Raw genomic sequence first — 24,566 nt, forward strand, 5'->3', positions numbered from 1 at the left:
AATAAGACTTATCGCTATAAGGCTAGATAGGTTATATAAGGCTTCCACTAAAGAATAGGTGTTAACTTTTTAGAGACCTTTTCTATAATATATAGAACGGAGATATAGTATATACTATTAATTATAGTAATAAATAAAGGATGGGCTATATTACAATACGATGTTAAAAATGCATTCGTACATACTAATATAGATGCTAATATTTATACTATACTACCAATAGGTATTTATAATGATAAATCGCAATGTTGCCATTTAAAGAAGGCTATTTATGGTTTAAAACAAAGTCCAAGACTCTGGTATAAATATCTATTAAATACACTATTAAAATTTAATTTCAAAGTATTACCTTACGATAAAGGCGTATATATAAATAATGACACTAAATATATTTTAATATGTTATATAGATGACATATTAGCTATATATAAAGATCCTATATATATACGTAACTTGATGATATAACTACGAGAATATATTAAAATTGAAGAGATGGGGCCTATATCTATATTCTTAGGAAATGAGATACAAATAAAAAATAAAACCCTATATATTATATAAACTAAATATATAGAGAAACTACTAACTAAATTTAATATATATAATAATAACCAAATTAAACCGGTTAAAATTCTAGGAGAGCTAGGTATAAAATTATATAAAAATATAAACCAAGCTAATACGAAGGATATAACTGAATATTAAAAGTAAGTGGGATCCTTACTATATCTAGTACTAAAAACTAGACCAGATATAACATTTACAACTATCTATTGCTCTAGATTTATAAGTAATCTAAATAAGGATCACTTTAATACTCTATTAAAATTATAGAAATATTTACTATATATAGATAAGCTCGGTTTAAATTATAACTACTCCGGTAGTGATTTAATACTAAAAGGATATTATAACGCTAACTAGGCAAATGATCTAAATGATAGAAAATCCACCTTAGGATATCTATTTAGCTTATTATATAATATTGGAATTAATAATCCTATATTATAGAATTCATAATTATAAAAATCGGCTCCTATTAGCACTTACGAAGCTAAATATATGTCACTTAGGGAAGCTACGAAAGAAGCTATCTATCTAAGTAGTATTTTTAATTATATAAATACAAACCTATAACTAAAATACACCCATTTAATTCCTAAAATATTGCTAGATAGCCTTTCTATAAAAAGATTAGCTGAAAACCCTAAATTCCATAAAAGGACAAAACATATTGATCTAAATTTCCATTTTATAAGACAAGCTGTATTAAATAAAAAGATAGCATTAATATATATCCCTACTAAATATCAATTAGCTGATTTTCTTACTAAAAATGTGCCTTTAAATCTATATAAGAGCTTTGTGGAACTAGCAAGATTAACAAACTAAAAATATATATAAAATCCTAATCTATATAATAAATAATTATTATATACATTAAGGGGGGATATCATATTTAAAAGTCAATACTTCTACTATTATAATCCTATTAATATAACATATAAGTGATTTAAACTATACAATGCATTTTAGTTTAAAAATGCAACATTAGAAATAATGATTTAATAATATAACCATACAATGTAAAATATAATATGAACATACAATGCATTATGCAACATTACAATATAACCATACAATGCATTTATTAAAATGCAACATTACAAAATAATGATTTAATAAATATAAACCATATATGAATTTATTAAAATGCAACATTACATATGATTTAATAATATAACTATACAATGCATTTTAAATCTATCATTATGACGATAACACATTTAATTAGATCTATCTAGATCTATTTTCAAAAGAGATAAATAAGACTATAACCACCGAGATAATAATCTTTTTCGGAACATGGTCAATATCTTCTTTATATTGAATATACTTCAATTAACTAAAATACAACCTTTTTATCTCTTACTTTCTTACCTTTCATCTTTAGTTTTTTCTTCCTACCATCTAACCCCTATAACCTCCTAGAGTATGGATGGTACCATGTGTCACATGATATTCAGGGTATTTTACCCTGTTTCCACCATGTATTCAATCTTAGTATTCGACACTAAATACTAAAATAGAAAAGGAATATCTATTATATATTAGTTAAGTATTAAAAACTAAACTATCTCTAAGACCTCTAATTAACTTTAATAAATCTAATAAGTAAAGTAATATCTTATAACTAGCTAAGTAGAAGACTTTATCTAAGCACTAGCTCTTCCCTAGTTATCTTTAAGTTCTTAAATTTTAATAATATAAGGAGTTAGAGTAATAGCTATAATTAAGGTATTCGACTTCTTTTTAGATATTTATAAGTTATACTCGGCCTAAATGCTTAGCCTAATAACCTAAACGGGTTGTTAGGCTGTACCACACTATCATATTAAATAAATAAAAGTGGACTATAATATTGTATATGGTTAAATTTAATGCTTATAATCCTATTAATATAACATGTAAGTGATTTAACCTATATAATGCATTTTCAAACTAAAATGCAACATTACAAAATAATCATTTAATAATATAACTATACAATGCATTTTAAATCTATCATTATGACGATAACACATTTAATTAGATCTATCTAGATATATTTTCAAAAGAGATAAAATAAGACTATAACCACCGAGATAATAATATTTTATAGAATATAGTGAATATCTTCTATATATTGAATATACTTCAATTAACCAAATACAACCTTTTTATCTCTTTACTTTCTTACCTTTCATCTTTAGTTTTTCCTTCGTATCATATAACCCCTATAACCTCCTAGAATTTAATACCTATTGATCTATTAATTAGGCTTAAAAAAGCATTTCTATAGTATATAAATTTAGATATTATCGTAGTGATTAAACGATTAATTATATCAATGTTTTATATTCCTCACTAAGACTATTTAACACCTAGGTAATTACTAATTGTCTTAGTACTGATTCCTTTCCTTCTTTCTCTTTCTCCCCCTCCTATTTCTACAATTCTTGATTTAATGCAACTCTTACCTTTGAGAAGACCTAGATAGTAACAATATTGACAAAGCGGGGTTTATTTTAACTAGTCATCGGGGTATTCATCCTTCATGTTACTCACAAACATCCTCTCCCTCTCATCCCACCGTTTGAAATGCTTACCCGCAATGGCAGTCAAGCTTCTCGGCAATTCCGTGAAGAGAGGTAGAATTATTCCAATGTTTTCCTCAGCCACATATCGGACACTTCGATCCGCCACACTAAGCATCCATTGTTAGCCATTAGCCAAGACGAGAACACAAGTACAAAACCACCTACAGCACATGATAGAAGCTTTGGTGCCTGCCAGCTTCTAAACGATCAATGCCCATTCTCCTCATCCACTGTTCACCAGCGCCACATTCCGAGTCCCAGCCCGTGATAATAGCCTCGTAATGATAGCGACGATGGCGGAAAATCTGGCCCACCTTGTATTGTATATTTGCATTGCCACCAGTTCGCCTCCGAATCTGCTTCGGGATCTCATCCACGGCCCTCATCACATGAAGGCTCTCCAGTATGTGTTCATGCTCGAACAGCCCATGAAACAAGGGAGCGATGTACTGCTCGACTAGAAATATATCAGAAGGAAAGTCTGTAGCAAACAGTTCCATGAGCCATGGCAACTGATGGCGTAAATCCATGGGCCTCGAATTGCCTGACAGTAGCATCACAGACCAGAGTGCTGCGTACTTTGCGCTCACCACATCTATCGAGGTGGCACGCGAGGTCGGATTCTGGGGTTCGACACGAATCGAGTTCAATATGTTCTTACCACAGCGCAAGACAACGCCCGAGGTCGATGCTTCACCGAGAGTTGTGCGTTGATCCATGTTGGACATGCCCAGAAATGTTAATTGGCTGCGCAGGTTTGAGACAGCAGTTTCTCTTGCACCCCGAAACGGGTCCAAGTAAAAGGGCTCCCCTGGCTCCATCCCACTCAAAGCATTGCCATTGATATCTGAGCCCAGCTGGGGGGTAATGATAACATGCACATGGAACGGAAAACCACAAGGACGGGCGTTTAGGCCTACCCCCTGCGCAACAAAGCAGTATATCGCAGCTGATATCAACGGCAGAGAGTTATGCCCTGGATCCTTTAGAGCCAGCCCTAAAAAGTTATGCTCCAAAGAATGATATTCCCGCTCTGGATTAATCCCCGTGAGATCATTCAGCGCTAGCCAAGATGCTATGGCTAGTGCCTTCTCACGGGGGGTGAAGAGGTAAAGATCCGGGTGAGATGCAATAAAGCGGTCTAGTATCACATCCAGAGAGTCTCGTATCTAGATCGGAGTCAGGTATAGATTTGTCGAGGGGTTACCCTGGGATAACACCTACTTCATCCAAATCCCCGGTTCCACTTTCGGGTATGAAGAGATCAAAGCAGGCCAAGGCTCTGTCGAGTGACACGGGTTCTCCGCGATTGAGTTTCGCCCATTCTGGTATAGCAATGCTTCGGTGTAGGCAAGTCAAGAGCGCGTGGGCGTAGTACCTTTTGTGATTGGCACAAGGCACTGGTTAATTTGAGGGAAACACATGCCAACTTTCATAGAATTAGTAGCCCACCTTCTGGCCAAATAATCCTCCCCAGACTCTATCAGGCTGTATCGTAGAAGAGTATCCTTTGTATCATATCCCATATTGATAACACGGCGAAACTTCTCGATTCGGCCGGTCTGGCTACCAAGAATACTATCAAGAAGCCGAGTGACAGATCGATCAACTTGAAACCTGAAGACAAAGAGCGCTTTCCAATCAGTTGAATTCACTGGGCAGGCAAGCTTCCGGGGCATCTCATGTCGCCCATCCCAGAACTTGTAATGCGACTGGCAATGGTGACGCCATAGTAAACGCTCGTTCGCTACGTTTTGAAATCGACTGTTGGTTTGTTCGACGGCGGCGCAGGATTGAGGAGAAGAATAACATAGAATTGAATGCAGGATCTCGTCTGGAAGATGGATTAAAGACCGAACCATCCCTGAAGGTGGAATATTGACGACGTTGGAAGGGGAAGACCAAAGGAGAGAGCAATCAGAACGGAAGAACAACCGGTTTACATTCCTCGGTAAGTGAAGGGGGGAGAGAGAGAGAGAGAGGAAAAAAGGAAGGGTAGATCAGAAACTTAGGAGGAACATGTAGGAAAATAGGAAAAATATTAGCACCAAGAGGCACTGAGAATATGTTTCTCCCCGCTTTTGTTATCTCCATTGAAGACGCCAAGCCTTCCAAGGTTGAACTTCATCGCAATGTTTTTTTTCTCTCTTCTTTTCTTCCCTTCTTCTGCTTATAGACATTTATATACGGTACTCTCGCTCTACCGTACCACTGATCTCTTTGGGATATTTGAAATGAATTACTAAACAAAAGTTGCTTCAAAATAATTGCGGCCGATTATTGCGGTCCTCGCCATCCTTCCCCACCATTCTTTCTCTCCTCCTTACACGCCATGGGCCAATTCCATTCCACTAGCCAGGCGAGCTCTGGCGCTTCAGAACAATCAGACCAGAAGACTGATTATTATGAGCTGCTTGGTGTAACACGCGGTGCAACAGATGAGGAGTAAGTTCGCATGGATATGTGGTTATGGACATAACTAAAACTTGCCCGACCTCTCAGGATCAAAAAGGCATATCGAAAAAAAGCTCTTGTGCTGCACCCAGATCGAAATTATGGGAATGTTGACGAGGCTACGAAGCTGTTCGCTGAAATCCAGTCCGCATACGAAGTACTAGCAGATCCCCAGGAACGAGCATGGTACGACTCCCATAGCGATGCATTTTTAGGGACCAACGGAAACACCGATGATCAACACTCGTACAATGTTCGAATCACAACAGCCGAAGATGTCCTCAGACTCTTTTCGAAGTTCAGTCCTCGAATGGAGTTTTCCGACTCCCCAACCGGCTTCTTTGGTGGTTTACGAGAGCAATTCGAACAGCTCGCGCTGGAAGAAAGATTGGCCTGTCAGTGGGAGAATCAAGACCCTATCGAATATCCATCATTCGGATCTGGTGACGATGACTTTGAAACCGTTGTACGGCCATTTTATGCTGCATGGACCGGGTTCTCCACCCAAAAGTCATTCGCATGGAAAGATGCTCATCGCTATTCTGAAGCGCCTGATCGTCGGGTGCGACGAATGATGGAAAAGGAGAACAAACGTCTTCGGGAGGAAGGCATCCGAGAATTCAACGATGCTGTCAGGTCCCTCGTGGCTTTTGTCAAGAAACGTGACCCGCGGTATAAAGTTAATGCCCAGAGTGAGGCTCAACGTCAGGAAACCCTTCGCCAGTCTGTGGCTGCACAGGCTGCAAGATCACGGGCTGTGAATCAAGCCAAGATGCGGGACCATGTCCTCCCCGAGTGGGCCCAGTCAGAGCAATCAGTGGCAGATGACGACCAAGAGAGGAGCGAAGAGAGCGAAGTCGAGAGTTTCGAATGTGTGGCATGTCACAAATTTTTCAAAAGCCAGAAGCAATTTGAGGCGCACGAACGTAGCAAGAAGCATTTGAAGGCAGTCAAACAGCTATGCTGGGAGATGCGAATGCAGAACGACGAATTGGATTTGGAGTCCGCTGATGACTCGAGTAACAATGCAGTCACAACTAAACCTCTTGAGGTTGATGACGGAAAATATGAGGTTTCTGCTGTCTCAGAGATCGATCTGGGATTAGACGCCTCCTTGAAGAGCCACGACATTGATGCCGAGGATCGAGAAAGTTCGCTTGGTCTAGAGGAAACAACTTCTCTTTCCGAGCTGAACTCCCCACCCTCTTCGCACAATGATGATTATGCCTCCAGGGAATATGTCGAGACGAGGCTTCGCACCGATATGGATTCTTTGTCCACAGGTGCCGAAGACTTCTCTGGTATGCCTGGTCGTCCGTTCTCTTCGGACCTCACCGAGCAGTCACCGACTCTCAAAATGGGCAAGGCCAAGCAGAAACGGGCGAAAAAGGCCTCGAAGCAAGCAGATCAGCCCACAGGGTTTATTTGTGCAGATTGCCAGGCTCCCTTCACATCCAAGTCTAAATTATTCGATCATATTAGAGACCTCGACCACGCACAACCCTTGACGGGGTCTGTTGCTAAGAAGGGGAGGAAACACTAGTAACACAACAGTGAGGCTCATTTACTGGTTTTCTTTTTTTTTTTCCTTCAAAAAAAAAAGACATTTAAAAAGATAGAAAGATATATCAGGTCCGTCGAGGCTTACATTTCTATTTTGTCTAGTTTAATAAGGCCGCATATGCCGGTTTGGAAATCCTCCCCTTCTTCCTAACACAAACCCAAACATCTAACCCAACCCAGCCCGCGAGTTCTTCACGACCTGCGCGACAGGCTGCAGAATTCCCTTGTTGTCGGCGGCACCCAGAGCAGTCCCTGTACTCCATCCCATCTTCTCCAGCATAGCCCGACCTCGGTTTTCAGCTCCGATTTCCGGAGCAGAGGCGCCCACCACATCGCCATCCATATATGAAGCAGCACCAGACTTTCCACGCTTGGTCTGGGAGAATTTCGGCACTTCCGTGCCCCATGATTTGAACAACCGACGGTTAAACTTCCTCCCGGATAAGAGCTCGTCAACGTTGGATATAGTCTTTGGTGTGTATCGCGGGGTGCGCACCGTCTTATTGAGGACCGGGAAGCGAGAAAGTCCATGGCCGCGTGACTGTGATTTCAGATTCAGCGCATTGGCCAATTCATGTATCAACTTTCTGCGTTGCTTGGTCATGGGTGGCAAGGACAGGCTATATTAAATTAGCGAGGTCCATGAGAATGAGCAGATATAAAACGAACCTATTTTTAGCAGACATAAGGAATGAGCGAATCTCGGTCATAAATTCCTCCATGTTCATTTCTTTAGGGTACTTGACCTTGAGGTCTGGGTTCCCTGCTTTTCTGCCTAATAGTCCTTGCGCCCGGAGCTCTGCCCGCTCCATCTTCCGCAGCTTCTTTTTGGTCCGGTCGTTTTGCCAGGCCTCCTGTAGCTCGATTTCGAACTCACTGTCCGATAGTACTGGGTCGGGGATGGACTGCTTGCCCTTGGTTTTTTTCCGTAGACTTGATCGGTCAAAGTCCATTATGTCAAACCCGAAATACGGGTCAGCCTCAAGAGCATCCACAAGTGCCGATGCCGACGGAAATGAAGGCTTTCCATAACGGGAACCCTTCTTGGTGGACCCAGAATATCCGTTTGCCAGGTCCTCAAGTAGCACAAAGTCTTCAAGGGTGTCGTCGTCTGATCCAGAGATGACCATATCGTCCTCGTCATCTTCGCTTGATGTTGGAATTGAATCATGTTCGGTGTCAATTTGCATTTGAGCTAGTGATTTGGGTGATTCAATTTTGGAGCCTGTGGGGCTCGAGGCCGACAGGTCTAGTTGCGTTGCAGCTTTTTCGACATCAATGCCACCTTCTAGGTTAATCTTTGCACCGGATGTCACTTCCTCGTGGTAGTCATTGTCGATGTTGGCGATATAGTCGGCTAGTGGGTCGGTCTCTTCTTCCGGTGGCCAGTCTGGTCTCTCGATGTTGAATTCAAGGTTGCCTGTAGGGGTAGCGGCAGCCGAAGGGTCCCGGGGCATATGGTCTAACGTCGGTGTGTGTAGTTTCTGCGTAAATGCCACAGTAGTCTTCTGCACAATTTCTTGGATCTCGTTCTGACGCGTTTCGATGAGAACGGGTTTTGTATTCCTCCTGCGGCCGGTGAACACAACCTCATCCTCACTCGAGTCGTCTATATCCGATATTTTGGACTTCAATACTGGGTCCGGGTGCTCGGTATGAACAGCCCCTTGTCCCTTTGAGTCGAAGACGAATGGGACCTCAATGTCGGCTTTTTTGTCCGGTATATTGTCGGTCTTCGGTTCTTCCCGATCCGCGTCTGATTTTGTCTGATCCTCGTCTGCTTGTTCCAATGTCGGTTCCAAGCTTCCTACGCTCACAAAGCGAACGGATTTGTGACGAAGGTTGCTGTCTGACCATGATCGCTGATGGGTTTCAGTATTCCGAGCTTCTTGCTGCATAGTAAACTGGTGTGGCGATGGGTCTTTTTTTTTTGGAACAAGTTAGTAACCATCAAATGAATGGGAGGACACTAGTTACCTCTATCCGATGGTGCCCGTCTAGTACGGGCCTTGAATTTCCCATGGCGGGCCATGGGTGTCGGTGAATCTGATCTGTTGATGGAGAAAGAAGTGATGGGGGGAATTCTTTTTGCCTTTCGGGTCCGGGCGGTGACTACGGACATTCTACAAAGGGTAACAATTAATACGTATGGTTCTATATGACCTATGTATTTTGTTATTCTTATTTTTATTTCGTCATTTCAAACTTTTTATGTTAGATTTTCAAAAACTAAATGACTGTTTCAATTGTAGAGTATACAGTGTAGACTTACAAAAACATTGCATGCACATTGTAGTCGGTGACGTCTTGGCTCGTGACTGAAGACTCCCCCTCACCTGGGCCTGTCCCGGGGAAAGAATATTCGACGTATTGTCTAGAGCTTTTACCGTTTGTATTTTGTATCTCCAATTTTTGTTTGGTGCTTTCCTCGATTATTTTTTATGGTGACTTGGTTGATCACTGGTTTTAAGTCGCCGAGTTAACTTCCAGTTTGGAGAGGGAGAGATATATATATATCTACTCACCTCCAATCTTGAATCACCCACCCCATCCACACCATAAACAACCATAACCACAACTGATCCACAGCAGAAAACTAGCACCAACCATGAATGTGGACATGGAAAAGTGCAAACGCATAGTACAATACTTCTGGGACCCAGAACCCAAAAATGATGTACCTGCGGCATCGATATGGTGCTTGGGCAGGGAGTATGCCCCGCAACCATCCAGTGACCAGGCCAGTGAGTCTTGCCTAAGTGAATACATATGTATATAACATCCACCTCTAACATCCCATACAGCCAACAACCCACACAGCCCCCCAAGACTGCCCGATGCTAGCACATCTAATGACACGGCATGGCCAAAGGCATTTCTCTCTGATTTTGGATCGAGGATCTGGATCACATATCGATCAAATTTCACACTGATCCCACGAACAAAGACACCAGAAGCAACATCCTCAATGACACTGGGGGTACGTCTGAGAAGTCAGCTGATGGACCCCCAGGGCTTTACATCAGATACAGGGTGGGGCTGCATGATCAGATCTGGACAAAGCCTTTTGGCAAATACGTTTTCAGTTCTGTTACTAGGACGAGGTGAGATACATCTAATCATGTCTCAAAAAATACCATCCTCAAAAAAAAAAAAAACCAAAAACAAAAACAAAACTTCTATAAAAACAAGAGCTAATCAGATATACCAGACTGGCGTCGAGGGGAGAAAGTGGAGGAAGAATCAAAGTTAATATCGATGTTCGCCGATCACCCCGAAGCTCCCTTCTCTATACATCAATTTGTCAATCGCGGTGCAGAATCATGCGGGAAATACCCAGGTGAATGGTTTGGGCCCTCGGCAACTGCTAAATGTATCCAGTACGTGTTACCAGATGTTGAGCCATAGCGTGATGTTGATGGTGATAGGCTACTCTCAACCCAAAGCAAGGTCCCCCAACTCAGGGTCTATGTAACCAGTGACACATCGGACGTCTATGAAGACAAATTTGCACATGTGGCCCACGATAGGTCAGGTCGAATTCAACCAACGCTCATCCTGATTGGAACCAGGTTGGGGATCGATAATGTCACTCCAGCGTATTGGGATGGACTCCGAGCTGCACTGGCATATCCCCAATCCGTTGGCATTGCAGGGTAGGTTCATTTCTCTGTTCGATATGAAGTGTGCGCTAACAAAAATAGCGGACGCCCATCGGCATCGCATTACTTTGTAGGGGCCCAGGACTGCCACCTCTTTTTCCTTGATCCGCATACCACCCGACCGGCAACATCATACCGACCAGATGGGCTTTACACCCAAGAGGAACTGGATAGCTACTACACCAGCCGACTGCGGAGAATCCATATCAAGGACATGGATCCCAGCATGCTGATTGGATTTCTCATCAAGGATGAAGATGATTGGGCTGACTGGAAGAAACGAATTCAATCCACGGCTGGGCAGCCCATCGTGCACATCTTCCCCAGTCAGCATCAGCCAGATCATGGCCATGTTCGGGCGGAGGCTCTGGATGAAGTTGAGGCGCTGGACGATTCAGATGAGATGGAGTGAGATATAGACAAACCAGGAAATGCAGGTTGCTTCCTTTTCCCCCTTTCTTCTAGTTTGCGCCTTGGAAAATCTACCAGGAAAGAGAAATAGAATCATGATGCAATGCAATTAAGCATTTGGAATTTCGCGTTCTAGTAGGGGAGGCCAATCCATGCCTGCCCCAGACCCGAGTTATGTTACACCGCATTCACGTATCGAGTGGTAACCATTCAAAAAAAATCACCCATCGGGGAAAAGAAAATTCAAGCCATCCCATGACGCATTAGAAACCCGCAAAACACCCATAACCGACCACCTCAGAGCCCATAACAGATCAAGAGGTAGTAAAAACAAAAGCAAGCTGGAAAGAAAACGTAAAGAAGCCGCTTATTTGGCGGAAGAAGAGTACTTGGTCACAGCCTTGGTGCCCTCAGACACGGCGTGCTTGGCCAGCTCACCGGGGAGGATGAGACGGACAGAGGTCTGGATCTCCCGGGAGGAGATGGTGGACTTCTTGTTGTAAGCAGCCAGCTTGGAGGCCTCGGTAGCGACACGCTCGAAAATGTCTGGAAAATGAACAAGTCAGAAAAGGTGACGTGACAAACGCGCAAACGCGTTTATCTCCGAGGAAAAACATACCGTTGACGAAGGAGTTCAGGATGGACATGGCACGAGTGGAGATACCAGTGTCGGGGTGGACCTGCTTGAGGACTGGAAATGGAGTTAGTACGGACGCGTTTCTTTTTTCTCGGATTGAGGTTGTTTTCAGGAATCAACTCACCCTTGTAGATGTAAGAAGAGTAGGTCTCCTTGCGGGTCTTGCCGCGCTTCTTCTTCTCTCCAGTGGCAGCGGTGGCAGTCTTCTTGCCAGCCTCCTTCTTCTCAGCAGGGGCCTTGCCGCCAACGGGGGCCTTGCCACCGGTGGAGGGCTTCTTCTCAGCAGCCTTGGGGGGCATTTTGAATGTGGTTTGAAAAGTTGGTTGAGAAAAAATGAGTTGAAAGAGTAAAGAGTAAAGATGGATGAAGCGTGTGGGTGGGAAACGGAGATGGAATGTGGAAGGTGAAGTTAGAGAGACGCGGTGACGAGGGGAGACAGCGTCTTTATACTCGTATTCCAAAGGGCAGTTGATCCTGGAGGGGGTGCAAAGGAGGCCGAATTTCAATACGGTAATAGTTTGGTATGATCTGTATGATTAAACCGACATTGACGCGTCTCAAGGTGGGAAAGGTGGGGTATAATCACGCTCAGCTGACTGTCACGTATGGTAATAGGTTTATATTACCACACCATTCCCAAAGCGGAATGTCTGATCTGATTGATCATTGGCTGCAACATCTAAGCGAGACCGTGATCTGGATGGCCCATTGATGCCGTCCCAACGTCACCCTCACCGCGTCCTTATAAAGGTCCTCCGCTTCCACACGCTCTCCCACCTGCTCTTGCGACTTTACACCATAACCCAAGCTCTCCACCTTCAAACAAACTTCTTTTCTCTTCTTTAAAACCTCCCCCCCTTTTTCAAATCCAACCATCAAAATGACTGGCGGAAAGTCCGGCGGCAAGGCTAGCGGCAGCAAGAACGCGCAGTCGTAAGTTGTTTACATTTCGCATCTTATATGTACGTTTCATACTGACATCAACATCTTCAGCCGTTCCTCCAAGGCTGGTTTGGCCTTCCCCGTTGGCCGTGTCCACCGTCTGCTCCGCAAGGGCAACTATGCCCAGCGTGTCGGTGCCGGTGCTCCCGTTTACCTCGCTGCTGTCCTCGAGTACCTCGCTGCTGAGATTCTCGAGTTAGCTGGAAACGCCGCTCGTGACAACAAGAAGACCCGTATCATTCCCCGTCACCTCCAGCTTGCCATCCGCAACGATGAGGAGCTGAACAAGCTCCTGGGTCACGTCACCATTGCCCAGGGTGGTGTTCTCCCCAACATCCACCAGAGTACGTTATCCCACCCAGTTTTCTATTATTGTGTCATACACTAACATTGTTTCCAGACCTTCTCCCCAAGAAGACTCCCAAGGCCGGCAAGGGCAGCCAGGAGCTGTAAGGGTTCTCTCTTTTTTCGCGGGTTGTTTGTTTTCTTTTCCGGCGCGGATTGGTTCTTTGACACGATAATGGGGTTATGGGACGGGCACGTTATGGCTCTGCGTTTTCTCTTTTTTTCATCAATTTCCTGGTTGTACATTATGTCTACGGACATGGAATGATACCGACGACCTTAACTCGCTTGAGGGATTTCAACTTTCGGATACTAGCCCTGGGCATGAGCCCAAATCAATGAAAACTCCAGGTCTTTCAAGTGTTAAATTATGCCTTGCCTTTCGTACTTCATGCATACATATATACTTGTATGAATGATATTATTGGCGACTTGCTGCTCTTGTGGAGGCTACTGTACATGAACGAAAATGTTGATTCTAGATTCTGGTGGGGTACTCTACATCTGCAGCAACTATACGCATACTTCATGTTGTATAGTTCATGTTTCCAATTGACCCAATCCTCATATTGTGTTTTGCGATATTGACTTGACTTAGTGTGCACCGGGAGGTTGGGCATCTATATTGTTTCATTGGTTAGTTCAAATCTAAGGTTGCATGGGATGTAAACGTACATGGCAGGATTCGGGCCGGCAGGTTGCGCTCCCATTTGTTGCCGCCGGGCGCAGTAGGTGCCCGGTATGGGTCAGGGTGCTTCCAGGTCGCCAAGAGCTTCTCTGTCTCGCGCAGCAAAACCTAGAGCATGTGTTAGGTTTGCCAACCACGTATTTCAGTTTCACATACCTGTTGCTGGCGAGGATCGCGGACGTCCTTGTTGGCTTCGAAAAGGGATCGGATATAGACTGCTTGTCCACGCCAGATCTGCCGGTGGACGGCCCAGTCAAGAGACAGTTTCAGGGAGCGCCGGTAGAGCGACCTAGAGTAGATCAGTGAACAGTCCTCTAGGGAGACACCAGCCTACTCACTTTACCACGGAGGTGGACATTGTGCTCAAGTTTTGTCCGGGTCCAATTCCGGCCAGCTGGAACAGGAAAAGGAAAATAAGAAAGCGTGTGTGTTGATACACAGGTCTGTCAAACCAGAGATGACAATCTTCGTGGAGATTGTTAGGGTTCCTGGTGGACAATGGGTTGGGAGTTGAGGGTTTCAATGTCGTCAGGTTGACTATTCTGGGCCTCCTAATTCGTTCGGCATCAATTTGCTCAAATGGTCACTGCCCACCCCCGTGGCAGAAACTGCTGGACTGGTCTCTCCCCGTCGCCGTAGTGTAAGAAGAATAGTCCGCCTCTGCCGGAAGGGTGCCCGGTTTACCTTAAGGACCCGATCTAATCCGAGCTTCATCTTCTTTGTTTCCTCTAATTTTTAGAGTTGAAGCTTTTTCTCTTACCTACAAAACCGGTTCGGCTTTTCCCCAGCTGAGTAAATTTTGCTTTCATCATGGCTTCTCGAATCTCTATTGCGCGCCTCTCTGGCCAGCGCTTCTCGGCTGTGGCCAGAACCGCTCCTCGGGCATCAAGCCAGTTCCGCAATCTCAAAGGATTGTCTACCCTCACGGGGAAGACCCCAGCTCGCTCATCTTCGGGCTTGTTGCAGGTCTCTACATCCGGGTAATTATCTATGTCATTACCATCCGTCGCAATTTTGGCTCATACAACCCCATAGCATCCATGTCTCGCGACTTAACCTTGCTCCTCTGGGAGGCCACCAACTTCGCACCTATGGTAAAAGTTTTTATTGAGCAATCTTGTTGGTCAATTGCTAATAGTGCTTAGCCGACTCCATCATCAAGGTCCCCAGCATGGCTGAGTCGATTACAGAGGGTACCCTCAAGCAGTTTTCAAAACGTATGGTGCTTTAGCCGTGGTTTGAACATTTGACATTTACTTATTCTGGTATAGAGGTTGGCGATTTCGTCGAGCGCGACGAGGAGATTGCGACAATTGAAACAGACAAGGTAAATATTAGCTCTGTCCCCACTCCTCACGACTAGTACCGTTGCTAACATAGATTTTCTGTTAGATTGATGTTTCGGTCAATGCCACGGAGTCTGGTACCATCAAGGAGCTCCTCGTAAACGAGGAAGATACCGTTACTGTCGGCCAGGATCTCGTCAAGATCGAGGTTGGCGCCGCTCCCGAAGGTGGAAAGAAGGACGAAGGTGCCGAGAAGCCCAAAGAGCCCGAACCCAAGGAAACTGAGCCCAAGAAGGATGCTTCTCCCGCCCCCGCCGAGACCGAGAAGCCCAAGGAGCCCGAACCCAAGAAGGCTGCGCCCCCCAAGGAGGCACCCAAGGCGGAGTCCAAGCCCCAAGCCGCTGAACAACCAGCTCTTGGTGGCCGCGAGGAACGCCGGGTATGTTGACCGCCAATAGGCCTTTGACCTTGACTTAAACTAATTTTGGTCTAGGTCAAAATGAACCGTATGCGTCTGCGTATTGCCGAGCGCCTGAAGCAGTCCCAGAACACCGCCGCTTCTCTCACCACTTTCAATGAGGTTGACATGTCCTCGCTGATGGAGTTCCGGAAACTGTACAAAGATGATGTGCTCAAGAAGACCGGTGTGAAGCTTGGTTTTATGAGCGCCTTCTCCCGTGCTTGTGTGCTTGCCATGAAGGATATCCCCGCTGTCAATGCTTCCATTGAGGGTCCTAACGGCGGTGACACCATTGTCTACCGCGACTACGTTGACATAAGCGTTGCAGTCGCCACCGAGAAGGGTCTTGTGACTCCTGTTGTCCGTAACACCGAAGGCAAGGATCTTGTTGGAATTGAGAAGGCCATTGCCGATCTCGGAAAGAAGGTGAGCAGTTGTTTTTCTGGAGGGGATGTCCAGTTTACTGACCTGTAATAGGCTCGTGACAACAAGTTGACCATTGAGGACATGGCCGGTGGTACCTTCACCATCAGCAACGTATGTTTCCTGTGTTTGTGTGTTTAAGAATAATACGGCTAACTTATCCCCAGGGTGGTGTCTTTGGTTCGCTGATGGGCACACCAATCATCAACGTTCCCCAAACGGGTCAGTTCTTTCGTACTATTTTTTTGGGGTTTCTGAATCTAATTTTGTCTAGCTGTCTTGGGTCTCCACGCCATTAAGGACAAGCCTGTCGCTGTGAACGGCAAGATTGAGATCCGTCCCGTACGTACAGGCAACCCAATCACTTTTTCTTCTGTTTACTGATATTTCTAGATGATGTACCTGGCTCTCACCTACGATCACCGTCTCCTGGATGGTCGTGAGGCCGTTACTTTCCTTGTCAAGGTATGTCTACCTCCTCGTCCGCCTGAATCAATCACTAATCCCATCGCAGGTCAAGGAGTACATTGAGGACCCCCGGCGCATGCTGCTTGGCTAGGTAGCATGAGTGTATGCCGCCTTTTATTATCTGTGTTCTCGTACCTAGAGCGGCCTTGCGCCCTTTGTAAATTATTATGTTCCAAGATATAAATGCCGTGTCAACGACAGGTTTTGTGGTAGGCTCTAAGTACTCCTCTTGTGTTATGTGTTATTTTTTTTCTTCTCTCTCGATCTGAATCGGCTGTTAAAAATTGATTGGCATCAAACAATCAATATGTGATCGAATTGGTGTACATGTGGTATTGCGCTTCATACAACTCGTGATCCGCGATTCTGGTTCTCTCTCGTGTGTCTGGTTCACTTGGCATCATTACACATAGAAGCACATAGAAGGGCATGTTCTCGTATCTTTTGGGTATGGAATTAAAATCCACAATAGTCTCGGACCCGCTGTGTCTCCTCCTGGGTCAAACCTTCCAGCTGACCATGCTCCAGCTGAAGAAGAAGAGGCGCATCCAGGACCTCCATGAGATCCTCAAAAAAATCGACATAACGATGCTGCAGCCATTGGAGAGGAAACGTCTCATCAACCTCTTCTCGAGTCATTGGATTCGCGGTACCAAATGGGGGTGGCATGTAGTCCAGGAACATGGTACGGCTGACCTCCCACCATATATCGAGTTCACTGTCGTTGGTTCTCCAGTTGCAGAGTCTTTGGAGCTGGTCTGGGAAGCGCACTTGTTCTTCCAGCATCGCATGAACCATGAAGTGGGCACCAAGGTCGAACCAGCGTCTCCGGGATACGTGGGCGACTGCATGGTGACAGAAGTCCATGAACTGAACTGCGATATCAGACAGGGGAACAAAGTGACCGAGGTCGCGATCTTTGGGAGGGTCCCAGTGGAGAAATAGATTGGACAGGTAGAAGATGCGCAATTTGAGGTCCAGGTCCCAGGGCAGGGGACCTTCCAGACGATGACCGAGGAGCCGCCGGTGGAATTCTAGAGACGTAGTCAGTATGGATGATCCTTTGGTGGGAAGTTCCGGTGCTTACGTTCAACCATAAGCGCAAACCATTCAATGTCCTCGGTTGGTCTTGCTTGGTAAATTGCTTCTATGAGCCCGCTGATACACAGGCAGACCATGTAGTCGAGGATCAACAGATCCACGGTGGCTTGAACGCCAGGGTTTCGTTCCGCCATTTTGAAGTCAACACTGAAGCGGGGAGGATATCAGATGAGAGGTATGTGAGCGGTCCTAGAGGGGTCCATGGTGCCCTAAAAATGCAGCTGTTCCCACGGCGATTGTGTCAACACGCTTAGTCGGCACGCTTAGTCGGCGCGATTAGTCGGCGATGTCAATGTCTGCGGACCAATATGGTTGTGATATCGACTTCACGTGACTCTGTCCTCTGTGCCATTCTATCATTCTATGGAGTATCATTGCACTCGCTTCTGATATATTATTACAGAACTTACTTTTGACTGGATATAATATTAGAGATATAGATTCAAAGGTATAAATTCCGTAGTAACTGTTTTTAAGTGTCACGTGTAGTGAATGCGGATATCATGGCGTCATCTATATATAATCACACTTATGTGCATACTATGTAATTGACCAAACAATAGGAACCCTTCCCTCTTTCACCATCCGACATTCTTCAGCCTATGCTTAGTCTGCGCAACAAACCCAAATTTAGCCTCAGTAAAGCAACACGGGCCATGACCATGGCGTGGTATTGTTCTGGATCCACCAACACCGAGTTGGTTGAGAACCTATTCAAGGCTGGACTGATCCATAATGAGCGGGTGAAAGATGCCATGATAGGAGTGAGTATTGAGTATATTATATATCTGATTCATTGTTCTTTCTAACATGGCTAAGGTTGATCGAGCCCATTATGCTCCATCACGGCCCTATTCGGACTCGCCTCAACCCATTGGATATGGGGCCACCATATCAGCACCGCACATGCATGGCCATGCATGTGAGTATCTGGTTGATCATCTTAAACCAGGTGCTCGGGTGTTGGATATTGGATCTGGTTCAGGATACCTGACCCATGTCTTTGCCAATTTGGTGACCAGTTCATCCGGCAACGCCCAGGGACAGGTGATTGGCATTGACCATATCCCCGAGCTGACAGACCTGGCTCGTACCAACATGGACAAGTCGAAGCAAGGCACTGAGTTCCTGGCATCCACAACAGTCAAGTTTATCACTGGCGACGGACGCCTTGGATGGAAAGAAGGTGCACCGTACGACGCCATCCATGTTGGCGCCGCCGCCGACAAGCTTCATCCAACTCTGGTGGACCAACTGCGTGCTCCTGGAAGACTCTTCATCCCGGTAGAATCGGAAGACCACCAGAGTGCCATGTATAATCTCAGCGGGGGTCAATATATTTGGGTGGTGGATAAAAAGGAAGACGGATCCATCCACAAGGAGAAAGTCTTCCAGGTGAGCTACGTGCCCTTGACAGATGCTCCAAAAGGATGAGATTACAATCCAAAACACTTACTTTAATTTTTTTATAATTGCCTTTACTTCGATTCAAATGAAAAAGAAAATGAAAAAAAAAAAAAAAAAAAAAATGTGAGTTCATGTGCTTTCCTAAACGTATTTCTTATGTGAGCTTCAAAAAAAAAATCAATCCATAGCTTTCCTAATACATTGAGAAAACTCCACGAACACCTGGTATGTTTCACAGTAAAAGACAATCCGATCAGCGGAATCCACCAGGGAATTTGAAACCTCCCTGGAATTGTGGACCACCCTGTTGGAAGAAGAATTGTTGACCACCACCGAATGGATTGCCCTGGAACTGACTGCCCCGCTGTTGCGATTCGGGATCATTGGGATCGTCGCCGTTGTCAAACCGTGTTCGGAGTTCGGAGTCAATTAGAACCTCGTAGGCCTCGTTGATGGCCGCCATCTTTTTCTCTGCTTCTTCCTTGCTTACACCCTGGGCGTGAGCCTTATCAGGATGATGTTGCTTCACTAGCTGGCGATACGCGCGCTTGATCGTCCGATCATCCGCATCGCGGCTAATACCAAGGACCTTGTAGTAATCTTTCTGCTTGGACCGTTTGAGTAGGGTCTGAGCCTTTTGTTGGAGAGATTGCGCCTCTTGGGAACTGGGGTGGTGCTCCTTGGCCGATTCGAGAGTACGTATGGCGTCCTCGAATCGATCCTCGTCCAAAGCGATCTGGGCTTTATACAAGAGCCCGGCAAGCGAGTGAGGAACAAGCTGGAGAGCTTCGGCGCAGTAAGGACCAGCCTTTTTGATCATACGCATCTGGGTATGTTAGTGACAAAAAACCAAGCCATGTGACGTGGGTACTCACTTCACGGTAAGCCTCGCAGGTCTTCTCGACCAGGAACGTGTAAAGATTATTTGGTGCCAGGCGATGAATATGGTTAGCCTGTCTTGCTTCTTCAACATCGGCCTTGACGTCTGCAATCAGTCCACTGGATTGACTATCCCCGACCATGACATTTGCTGCATTGCTGAACTTGCGTGCGCCCAGGGCAGTATGCACCTTTTCTAGCTGTTTGGCAAGCTTCCGTTCACGTCGATAGAGACGATTGCACGGTTTTGAGTCGGGATCAGCATGGAGACATTTACGAATTTGAGCAAGGCCACGGTCACTGTCTCCTAGAGAGTAGAACAGCATGGACGACATTTGCAAGTGAGGTTCAACCAAGCTCGGGGACATTTGTAGAACATGTGCCAAATCACTGAGCCCTTCTTCTGTCTCGCCCTTTTCAAAGTGACAATGGGCTCGAGCCTGCCGTAGAGGCAGTGCCGTATTTGCCTTTAGGATAGCCACGTTTGCCTCCGAGACACACGTCTCCCAGGCGCCCTGCTTTTCGGCATTGAGAGCGAAGGTGGCCGCATCCCGTGCGGCTTCTAATTCCTTGTAATCATCCGTCGACTTCTTTCCGGCCCGCTCGAGATCCTGCAAGGCCTCTTGCCAATGCGCGGAGCGTGCGTTTAAGCGGGATCGCTGTAGAAGAGCGCCCTCAAAGTCCGGCTTGAGCTCTAGAACTCGATCAAAGTCACTTGAGGCTTGTGAGTTTTTGCCGATGGACAGATAAGCCGCGCCCCGTTGGAAGATAGTGATATAGTTGGTTGGGTCGCGAGAGACGGCGGCGTCGAAGTATATCACGGCATCTCGGGGTGAGCCCTGCGCGAGGTGGGCTTTGGCGGAAGAGATCAATTCAGAAAGAGGTGTATCCGAGGGGATTTGAATGGCGTATCCAACCGAGAGACAAGCCAGAAAGGCCGTGAGTGATTCCAAGGAAACGAGCATCTTGAGGGTGTATGCGACGGAATAACGCAGTAATGGAGGTGTAAATGAGGGTTTTGGTGCAGAATCAGTCTCCCTAGGAGTACAAGAAGAGGGGCATAATCCAAAAAGAAAGCCTAGGTCAAAATAGCAAAATAGCAAAGAGCAAAGTGCAAAGCGCAAAGAACAATGAAACAAGGAAACTCGAAGCTGGACGAGCATACTTCGTGGCCTTTACGCCTCGCCTCGTATTGTTCCGTTACCGTCATGTGACATGGAATTGTCTCCAATCGCCTTCGCTCCGAATTTTGGTCTTCAATTACTTTGAAGTATGCTCGTCAAGTCAATATGTCGAACTATCTTGCGGCCTAGGCTTGGTTTGAAATTGTCGCCTTTGCGAGGTGTACATACCGGTAAGACGAGTTTGGTTACTTTCTGACCAATGCTAATTGCAACGAAGCATCCGATTCTGCCTTGTCTCCAGCCCTTTTAACCAGAGCACGCCTACTTGCAGATGAACATACAAAGCTTGCGGAACGATTGGGAGAGTCCTTTGACGCAAAAACCGCCAAGCGAGCCGGAGAACTGGCTCCGGTTGCAAATATCTTGAAAGAATGGGTCAATGCCAACGATGTATGCGCCTTGGAGACCTTTGTTGGAGCCCTACTAATTCATTCCACTAGTCTATCGTTGAGCTCAAATCTCTATTAACGGATCCCAGCACCGATGCCGAACTACGGTCTTTGGCAACAGAAGACCTCGAGAGCAGTCGCGATGCCTTGCCTACGATATCAGACCGACTGAAGAAGGCTCTCATTCCGCGACATCCATTTGCAGACCTTCCTTGCTTGCTTGAAATCAGACCTGGTGCAGGCGGAGATGAAGCAGGCTTATTTGCTTTTGAGATGTTACGGATGTATGTTGCCTTCTGCTCCCGAAGGGGCCTCCGCCCAACAATCTTGAAGCAGGACACCGAGGTCGGCCCGTCCGACGACCGTCTCAGTGAAGCGGTAATTGAAATCGAAGCCAATGGTGCATACGATATATTACGAACTGAATCGGGGGTACATAGGGTGCAGAGAGTACCCGCAACCGAGACTAAGGGTCGCACCCATACCAGCGCCGTCAGCGTAATGGTCTTGCCGAGTTTCCCAGAGGACGGCAGTGAGATGGATAGTGCCCTGAACTTCGAAGATCCAAGCAGCGATTACTATATTGACCCGCAAGAGGTGCGGGTTGAGAAGATGAGGGCTGGAGGTGCTGGTGGGCAACACGTCAACAAGACTGAGTCCGCCATTCGACTGACCCATATCCCCACGCATACGGTTGTCTCTATGCAAGACGAACGGTCCCAGCAGGCCAATCGGAGAAAGGCGTGGCAAATGCTACGGGCAAAACTGGCTGAAGCCCGACAAGAAGCTCGTGAGCAAGAGCTTATGCAGCTTAGACGAGGTATACTGGGAGGTGTGGCCAAAATGGGTCGAGGTGATAAGATTCGAACCTACAATTTTGGTCAAAGTCGCTGCACCGACCATCGCACAGGAATCACGATCCACAATCTGGATGGTATTCTTGATGGCGGTGATGGCTTGGAGACCGTGATGGACAGTGTGCGGACTTGGATGGCTGATAGTGAAGTTGAGGCCATGGTTGCCGAGGACATGGCAAAAGCGAAGAGTAAATAGCAGAGTCATTCCTTTTCATGTACAAAGATACCATGTATTCTATTAAGGCCCGAGTCTATTGATGGTCTACAAATACTTTCGCTCCGGATCCAAGATGTCCAGCCCATCCATAGCCTTCTCATACCTGCCCAGCAGTTAGCAACTTTCATAGTATGACTTGGGTCGGTCACAAACATGGTGAACACAATTCCTCCACTTAAGATCAATCTCGCAAGTCGCGGCATGGCGCCAGACCACAAAGTGAAGACACCTTCATCCTTGACGATTCTTGTTGCGCAAACAATGCTATTCTTGTAATGCTTGCTGGCCTCAAGAGATTGCATTCTGATATCGTTAGTACCTTATATATACCATTAGCGCGTGGGGATATTAACCTTGTCTTGACCGTGTCCAATGGTTGGGTCACATAACTGATTCATGTTAGTTTTTATTAGTTTTTGATTTTCTTCAGGGAGCAAGTCTTACACAGTGATGAGCCCTGCAATTCCACCAATTCCAAAGGTGGCTGCAGTGCCCAGCTTTTCGCCTGGCGCCGTATAGCCCTCTGCAAACTGCTTCAATGTTGTGTAGGCCGTGAATCGGGTTGCCGAGTTGGCGGCCTGTCTTGCTGTAGTGGGCACAAAGCCTTGGAAGAAGCCCTTGACACCTCTTTCCTTGAAAATGAGCTTGCTACCGTGTAAGAAACCACGCATCCGAGGGTTGGCAGATTTTCGGTCGTCGATCCTATAGTTTGGTCAGTAGAGCCAGCCGGAAATAGGACGGGAAACTTACAATTGAGTCTTGATGCTTTCAAAGGGGGTGACGGCAAAAAGAGACTCGGTGAAACCAGCACCAAATCCAGCAACAACCGTCCTTGGTCCTGAGATCTTGCCGTTCTCATCCTGGAGAACTGATTTGATGGCATCGAAAGCGACGAACCCTAGTATGTATCAGCGGCACTCCATACAATCGCGGGAGGTAGACGCACGAATTCCAGCCTTGAGCGAGTTTCCGATAATCAGTGTTGTACATCCTGCATACCACTGGCTTCCAAACGGCGGCCATGGTAGCTTTTGCCCGTGGGTAAGCTGGCGATTGAGTTGCGTCCGGGTCTTTGCAACTGCATAGCATTAGCGATTATTGTTGTAAGACATTCGAAGGATCATACATTCGGCCGGGTATGTAATCGCTGTAGTATACGGTTAGCTAGCGGCCTGGTAGGGTTCATTTGAGCTCTTTACCGATCTCTACGGCTCCGGCGGTGGACCCCGCAAGGATGGAGCGAAGGGCGCTGGGCTATTTATTGGTGAGCCTCAAGTAGAATAGATTATTTGACTGGAGAACAAACCTTTGCTTTTTGATCCTTATTCACCGTCGTCATTTTTCTTGGGTAGTTTGGAGGAATTGCAGTCGCCGAACCTCGGAGATCCAGCGATATACGGCCTTCGGTACGTGCCATTACCGCAGTCGAGCCAGGGAGATCAGGGAAGCCAGTTATCTTAACACAACTCATCACATACATATATACAATATATATATATATATATATGAAGAGTATATCGAGTTAATCAACCTCTACAACTTATTACAGTGGAACAGATTGGAGGGATATTGTCAATTCACTAGCTGAATCTACCTAGATCCGTTAAACAACTAGTGCTCCTCCATTTTTTTCGTTCTTTTTTCGGTGTTTTTTTTTGAGAGTGGGAGAGTGGTGTTCACCGTGTCTCTAACAACGGCAATCACACAGAGTGTAGACAGTAATGGGGTTAAGCATGGTAAGGTGGTGGGAGGACTCCAGGCTGCCAACAAAAGGTTGGTAAAGGGTGAGATCATCACTCGTTGCGTAGGGAAAAAAAAAAAAGAGCTCCCCTGGGAAAAAATCGCATGAGACGCTTGTCCTGTGGAACGCCATTTGCCTTGCAAATCCCCGAAACACAGAATACAGCCTCGGAAAACGAAGAGCGTGGGCGCCGAAAATGCATTTTCCTCAAGGATCCAACTCATAGGACAAAGGGACCGGAACGGAAAAGACATATGATACATTGACACCCCCGTATCATTATGACCGGATAATCAATGCCGGGATAGCCCG

The 24,566-nt window shown here is 45.9% G+C and overlaps 13 protein-coding genes across 13 annotated transcripts; 6 read left to right on the forward strand and 7 right to left on the reverse strand.

Annotated features, from left to right (window-relative positions):
* Positions 1-3,061: 3,061 nt before the first annotated feature.
* On the reverse strand, positions 3,062-5,145 carry N7471_007976 (uncharacterized protein). The gene is made up of 4 exons (XM_057280695.1): positions 4,593-5,145; positions 4,365-4,518; positions 3,306-4,309; positions 3,062-3,247 (listed from the first exon to the last, which is right to left on the reverse strand). The coding sequence occupies exons 1-4, from the start codon at positions 5,000-5,002 to the stop codon at positions 3,073-3,075; spliced, it is 1,743 nt and encodes a 580-aa protein (XP_057134955.1). The 5' UTR covers positions 5,003-5,145; the 3' UTR covers positions 3,062-3,072.
* Positions 5,146-5,472: 327 nt separating this feature from the next.
* On the forward strand, positions 5,473-7,137 carry N7471_007977 (putative C2H2 finger domain protein; the record flags this gene model as incomplete). The annotated part of the gene is made up of 2 exons (XM_057280696.1): positions 5,473-5,585; positions 5,643-7,137. 2 exons carry the CDS (start codon positions 5,473-5,475, stop codon positions 7,135-7,137), a joined length of 1,608 nt encoding a protein of 535 aa, XP_057134956.1.
* A 186-nt stretch (positions 7,138-7,323) lies between these two features.
* N7471_007978 (uncharacterized protein) lies at positions 7,324-9,189 on the reverse strand (the record flags this gene model as incomplete). Its single annotated transcript, XM_057280697.1, has 3 exons — positions 7,324-7,777; positions 7,827-9,078; positions 9,135-9,189. The coding sequence occupies 3 exons, from the start codon at positions 9,187-9,189 to the stop codon at positions 7,324-7,326; spliced, it is 1,761 nt and encodes a 586-aa protein (XP_057134957.1).
* A 445-nt stretch (positions 9,190-9,634) lies between these two features.
* On the forward strand, positions 9,635-11,342 carry N7471_007979 (cysteine protease ATG4). Its single transcript, XM_057280698.1, has 5 exons — positions 9,635-9,901; positions 9,962-10,261; positions 10,369-10,537; positions 10,586-10,813; positions 10,862-11,342. Exons 1-5 carry the CDS (start codon positions 9,766-9,768, stop codon positions 11,229-11,231), a joined length of 1,203 nt encoding a protein of 400 aa, XP_057134958.1. The 5' UTR covers positions 9,635-9,765; the 3' UTR covers positions 11,232-11,342.
* A 255-nt stretch (positions 11,343-11,597) lies between these two features.
* N7471_007980 (histone H2B family protein) lies at positions 11,598-12,166 on the reverse strand (the record flags this gene model as incomplete). Its single annotated transcript, XM_057280699.1, has 3 exons — positions 11,598-11,776; positions 11,850-11,921; positions 11,992-12,166. The coding sequence occupies 3 exons, from the start codon at positions 12,164-12,166 to the stop codon at positions 11,598-11,600; spliced, it is 426 nt and encodes a 141-aa protein (XP_057134959.1).
* Positions 12,167-12,747: 581 nt separating this feature from the next.
* On the forward strand, positions 12,748-13,262 carry N7471_007981 (histone H2A; the record flags this gene model as incomplete). The annotated part of the gene is made up of 3 exons (XM_057280700.1): positions 12,748-12,800; positions 12,861-13,153; positions 13,210-13,262. The coding sequence occupies 3 exons, from the start codon at positions 12,748-12,750 to the stop codon at positions 13,260-13,262; spliced, it is 399 nt and encodes a 132-aa protein (XP_057134960.1).
* A 486-nt stretch (positions 13,263-13,748) lies between these two features.
* Positions 13,749-14,200, reverse strand: N7471_007982 (NADH dehydrogenase [ubiquinone] 1 beta subcomplex subunit 9; the record flags this gene model as incomplete). Its single annotated transcript, XM_057280701.1, has 4 exons — positions 13,749-13,774; positions 13,830-13,950; positions 13,999-14,131; positions 14,181-14,200. The coding sequence occupies 4 exons, from the start codon at positions 14,198-14,200 to the stop codon at positions 13,749-13,751; spliced, it is 300 nt and encodes a 99-aa protein (XP_057134961.1).
* Positions 14,201-14,652: 452 nt separating this feature from the next.
* N7471_007983 (uncharacterized protein) lies at positions 14,653-16,570 on the forward strand (the record flags this gene model as incomplete). The annotated part of the gene is made up of 11 exons (XM_057280702.1): positions 14,653-14,822; positions 14,878-14,936; positions 14,988-15,059; positions 15,114-15,169; positions 15,235-15,567; positions 15,622-16,014; positions 16,066-16,125; positions 16,179-16,233; positions 16,286-16,353; positions 16,405-16,476; positions 16,526-16,570. The coding sequence occupies 11 exons, from the start codon at positions 14,653-14,655 to the stop codon at positions 16,568-16,570; spliced, it is 1,383 nt and encodes a 460-aa protein (XP_057134962.1).
* Positions 16,571-16,935: 365 nt separating this feature from the next.
* On the reverse strand, positions 16,936-17,714 carry N7471_007984 (uncharacterized protein; the record flags this gene model as incomplete). Its single annotated transcript, XM_057280703.1, has 2 exons — positions 16,936-17,513; positions 17,567-17,714. The coding sequence occupies 2 exons, from the start codon at positions 17,712-17,714 to the stop codon at positions 16,936-16,938; spliced, it is 726 nt and encodes a 241-aa protein (XP_057134963.1).
* Positions 17,715-18,070: 356 nt separating this feature from the next.
* N7471_007985 (protein-L-isoaspartate O-methyltransferase) lies at positions 18,071-19,064 on the forward strand. Its single transcript, XM_057280704.1, has 2 exons — positions 18,071-18,344; positions 18,400-19,064. Exons 1-2 carry the CDS (start codon positions 18,183-18,185, stop codon positions 19,012-19,014), a joined length of 777 nt encoding a protein of 258 aa, XP_057134964.1. The 5' UTR covers positions 18,071-18,182; the 3' UTR covers positions 19,015-19,064.
* A 176-nt stretch (positions 19,065-19,240) lies between these two features.
* On the reverse strand, positions 19,241-20,831 carry N7471_007986 (DnaJ and TPR domain protein; the record flags this gene model as incomplete). The annotated part of the gene is made up of 2 exons (XM_057280705.1): positions 19,241-19,813; positions 19,863-20,831. The coding sequence occupies 2 exons, from the start codon at positions 20,829-20,831 to the stop codon at positions 19,241-19,243; spliced, it is 1,542 nt and encodes a 513-aa protein (XP_057134965.1).
* Positions 20,832-21,138: 307 nt separating this feature from the next.
* On the forward strand, positions 21,139-22,492 carry N7471_007987 (putative mitochondrial translation release factor (RF-1); the record flags this gene model as incomplete). The annotated part of the gene is made up of 3 exons (XM_057280706.1): positions 21,139-21,220; positions 21,268-21,440; positions 21,491-22,492. 3 exons carry the CDS (start codon positions 21,139-21,141, stop codon positions 22,490-22,492), a joined length of 1,257 nt encoding a protein of 418 aa, XP_057134966.1.
* Positions 22,493-22,558: 66 nt separating this feature from the next.
* N7471_007988 (putative mitochondrial tricarboxylate transporter (Ctp)) lies at positions 22,559-23,852 on the reverse strand (the record flags this gene model as incomplete). The annotated part of the gene is made up of 9 exons (XM_057280707.1): positions 22,559-22,616; positions 22,667-22,816; positions 22,867-22,902; positions 22,958-23,215; positions 23,264-23,411; positions 23,460-23,591; positions 23,640-23,660; positions 23,713-23,767; positions 23,820-23,852. 9 exons carry the CDS (start codon positions 23,850-23,852, stop codon positions 22,559-22,561), a joined length of 891 nt encoding a protein of 296 aa, XP_057134967.1.
* Between the last annotated feature and the right edge of the window lie 714 nt (positions 23,853-24,566).

Source organism: Penicillium samsonianum (genome assembly GCF_028829775.1).
Source record: "Penicillium samsonianum strain IBT 33392 chromosome Unknown utg000004l_segment0_segment0, whole genome shotgun sequence".
NCBI lineage: Eukaryota > Fungi > Ascomycota > Eurotiomycetes > Eurotiales > Aspergillaceae > Penicillium > Penicillium samsonianum.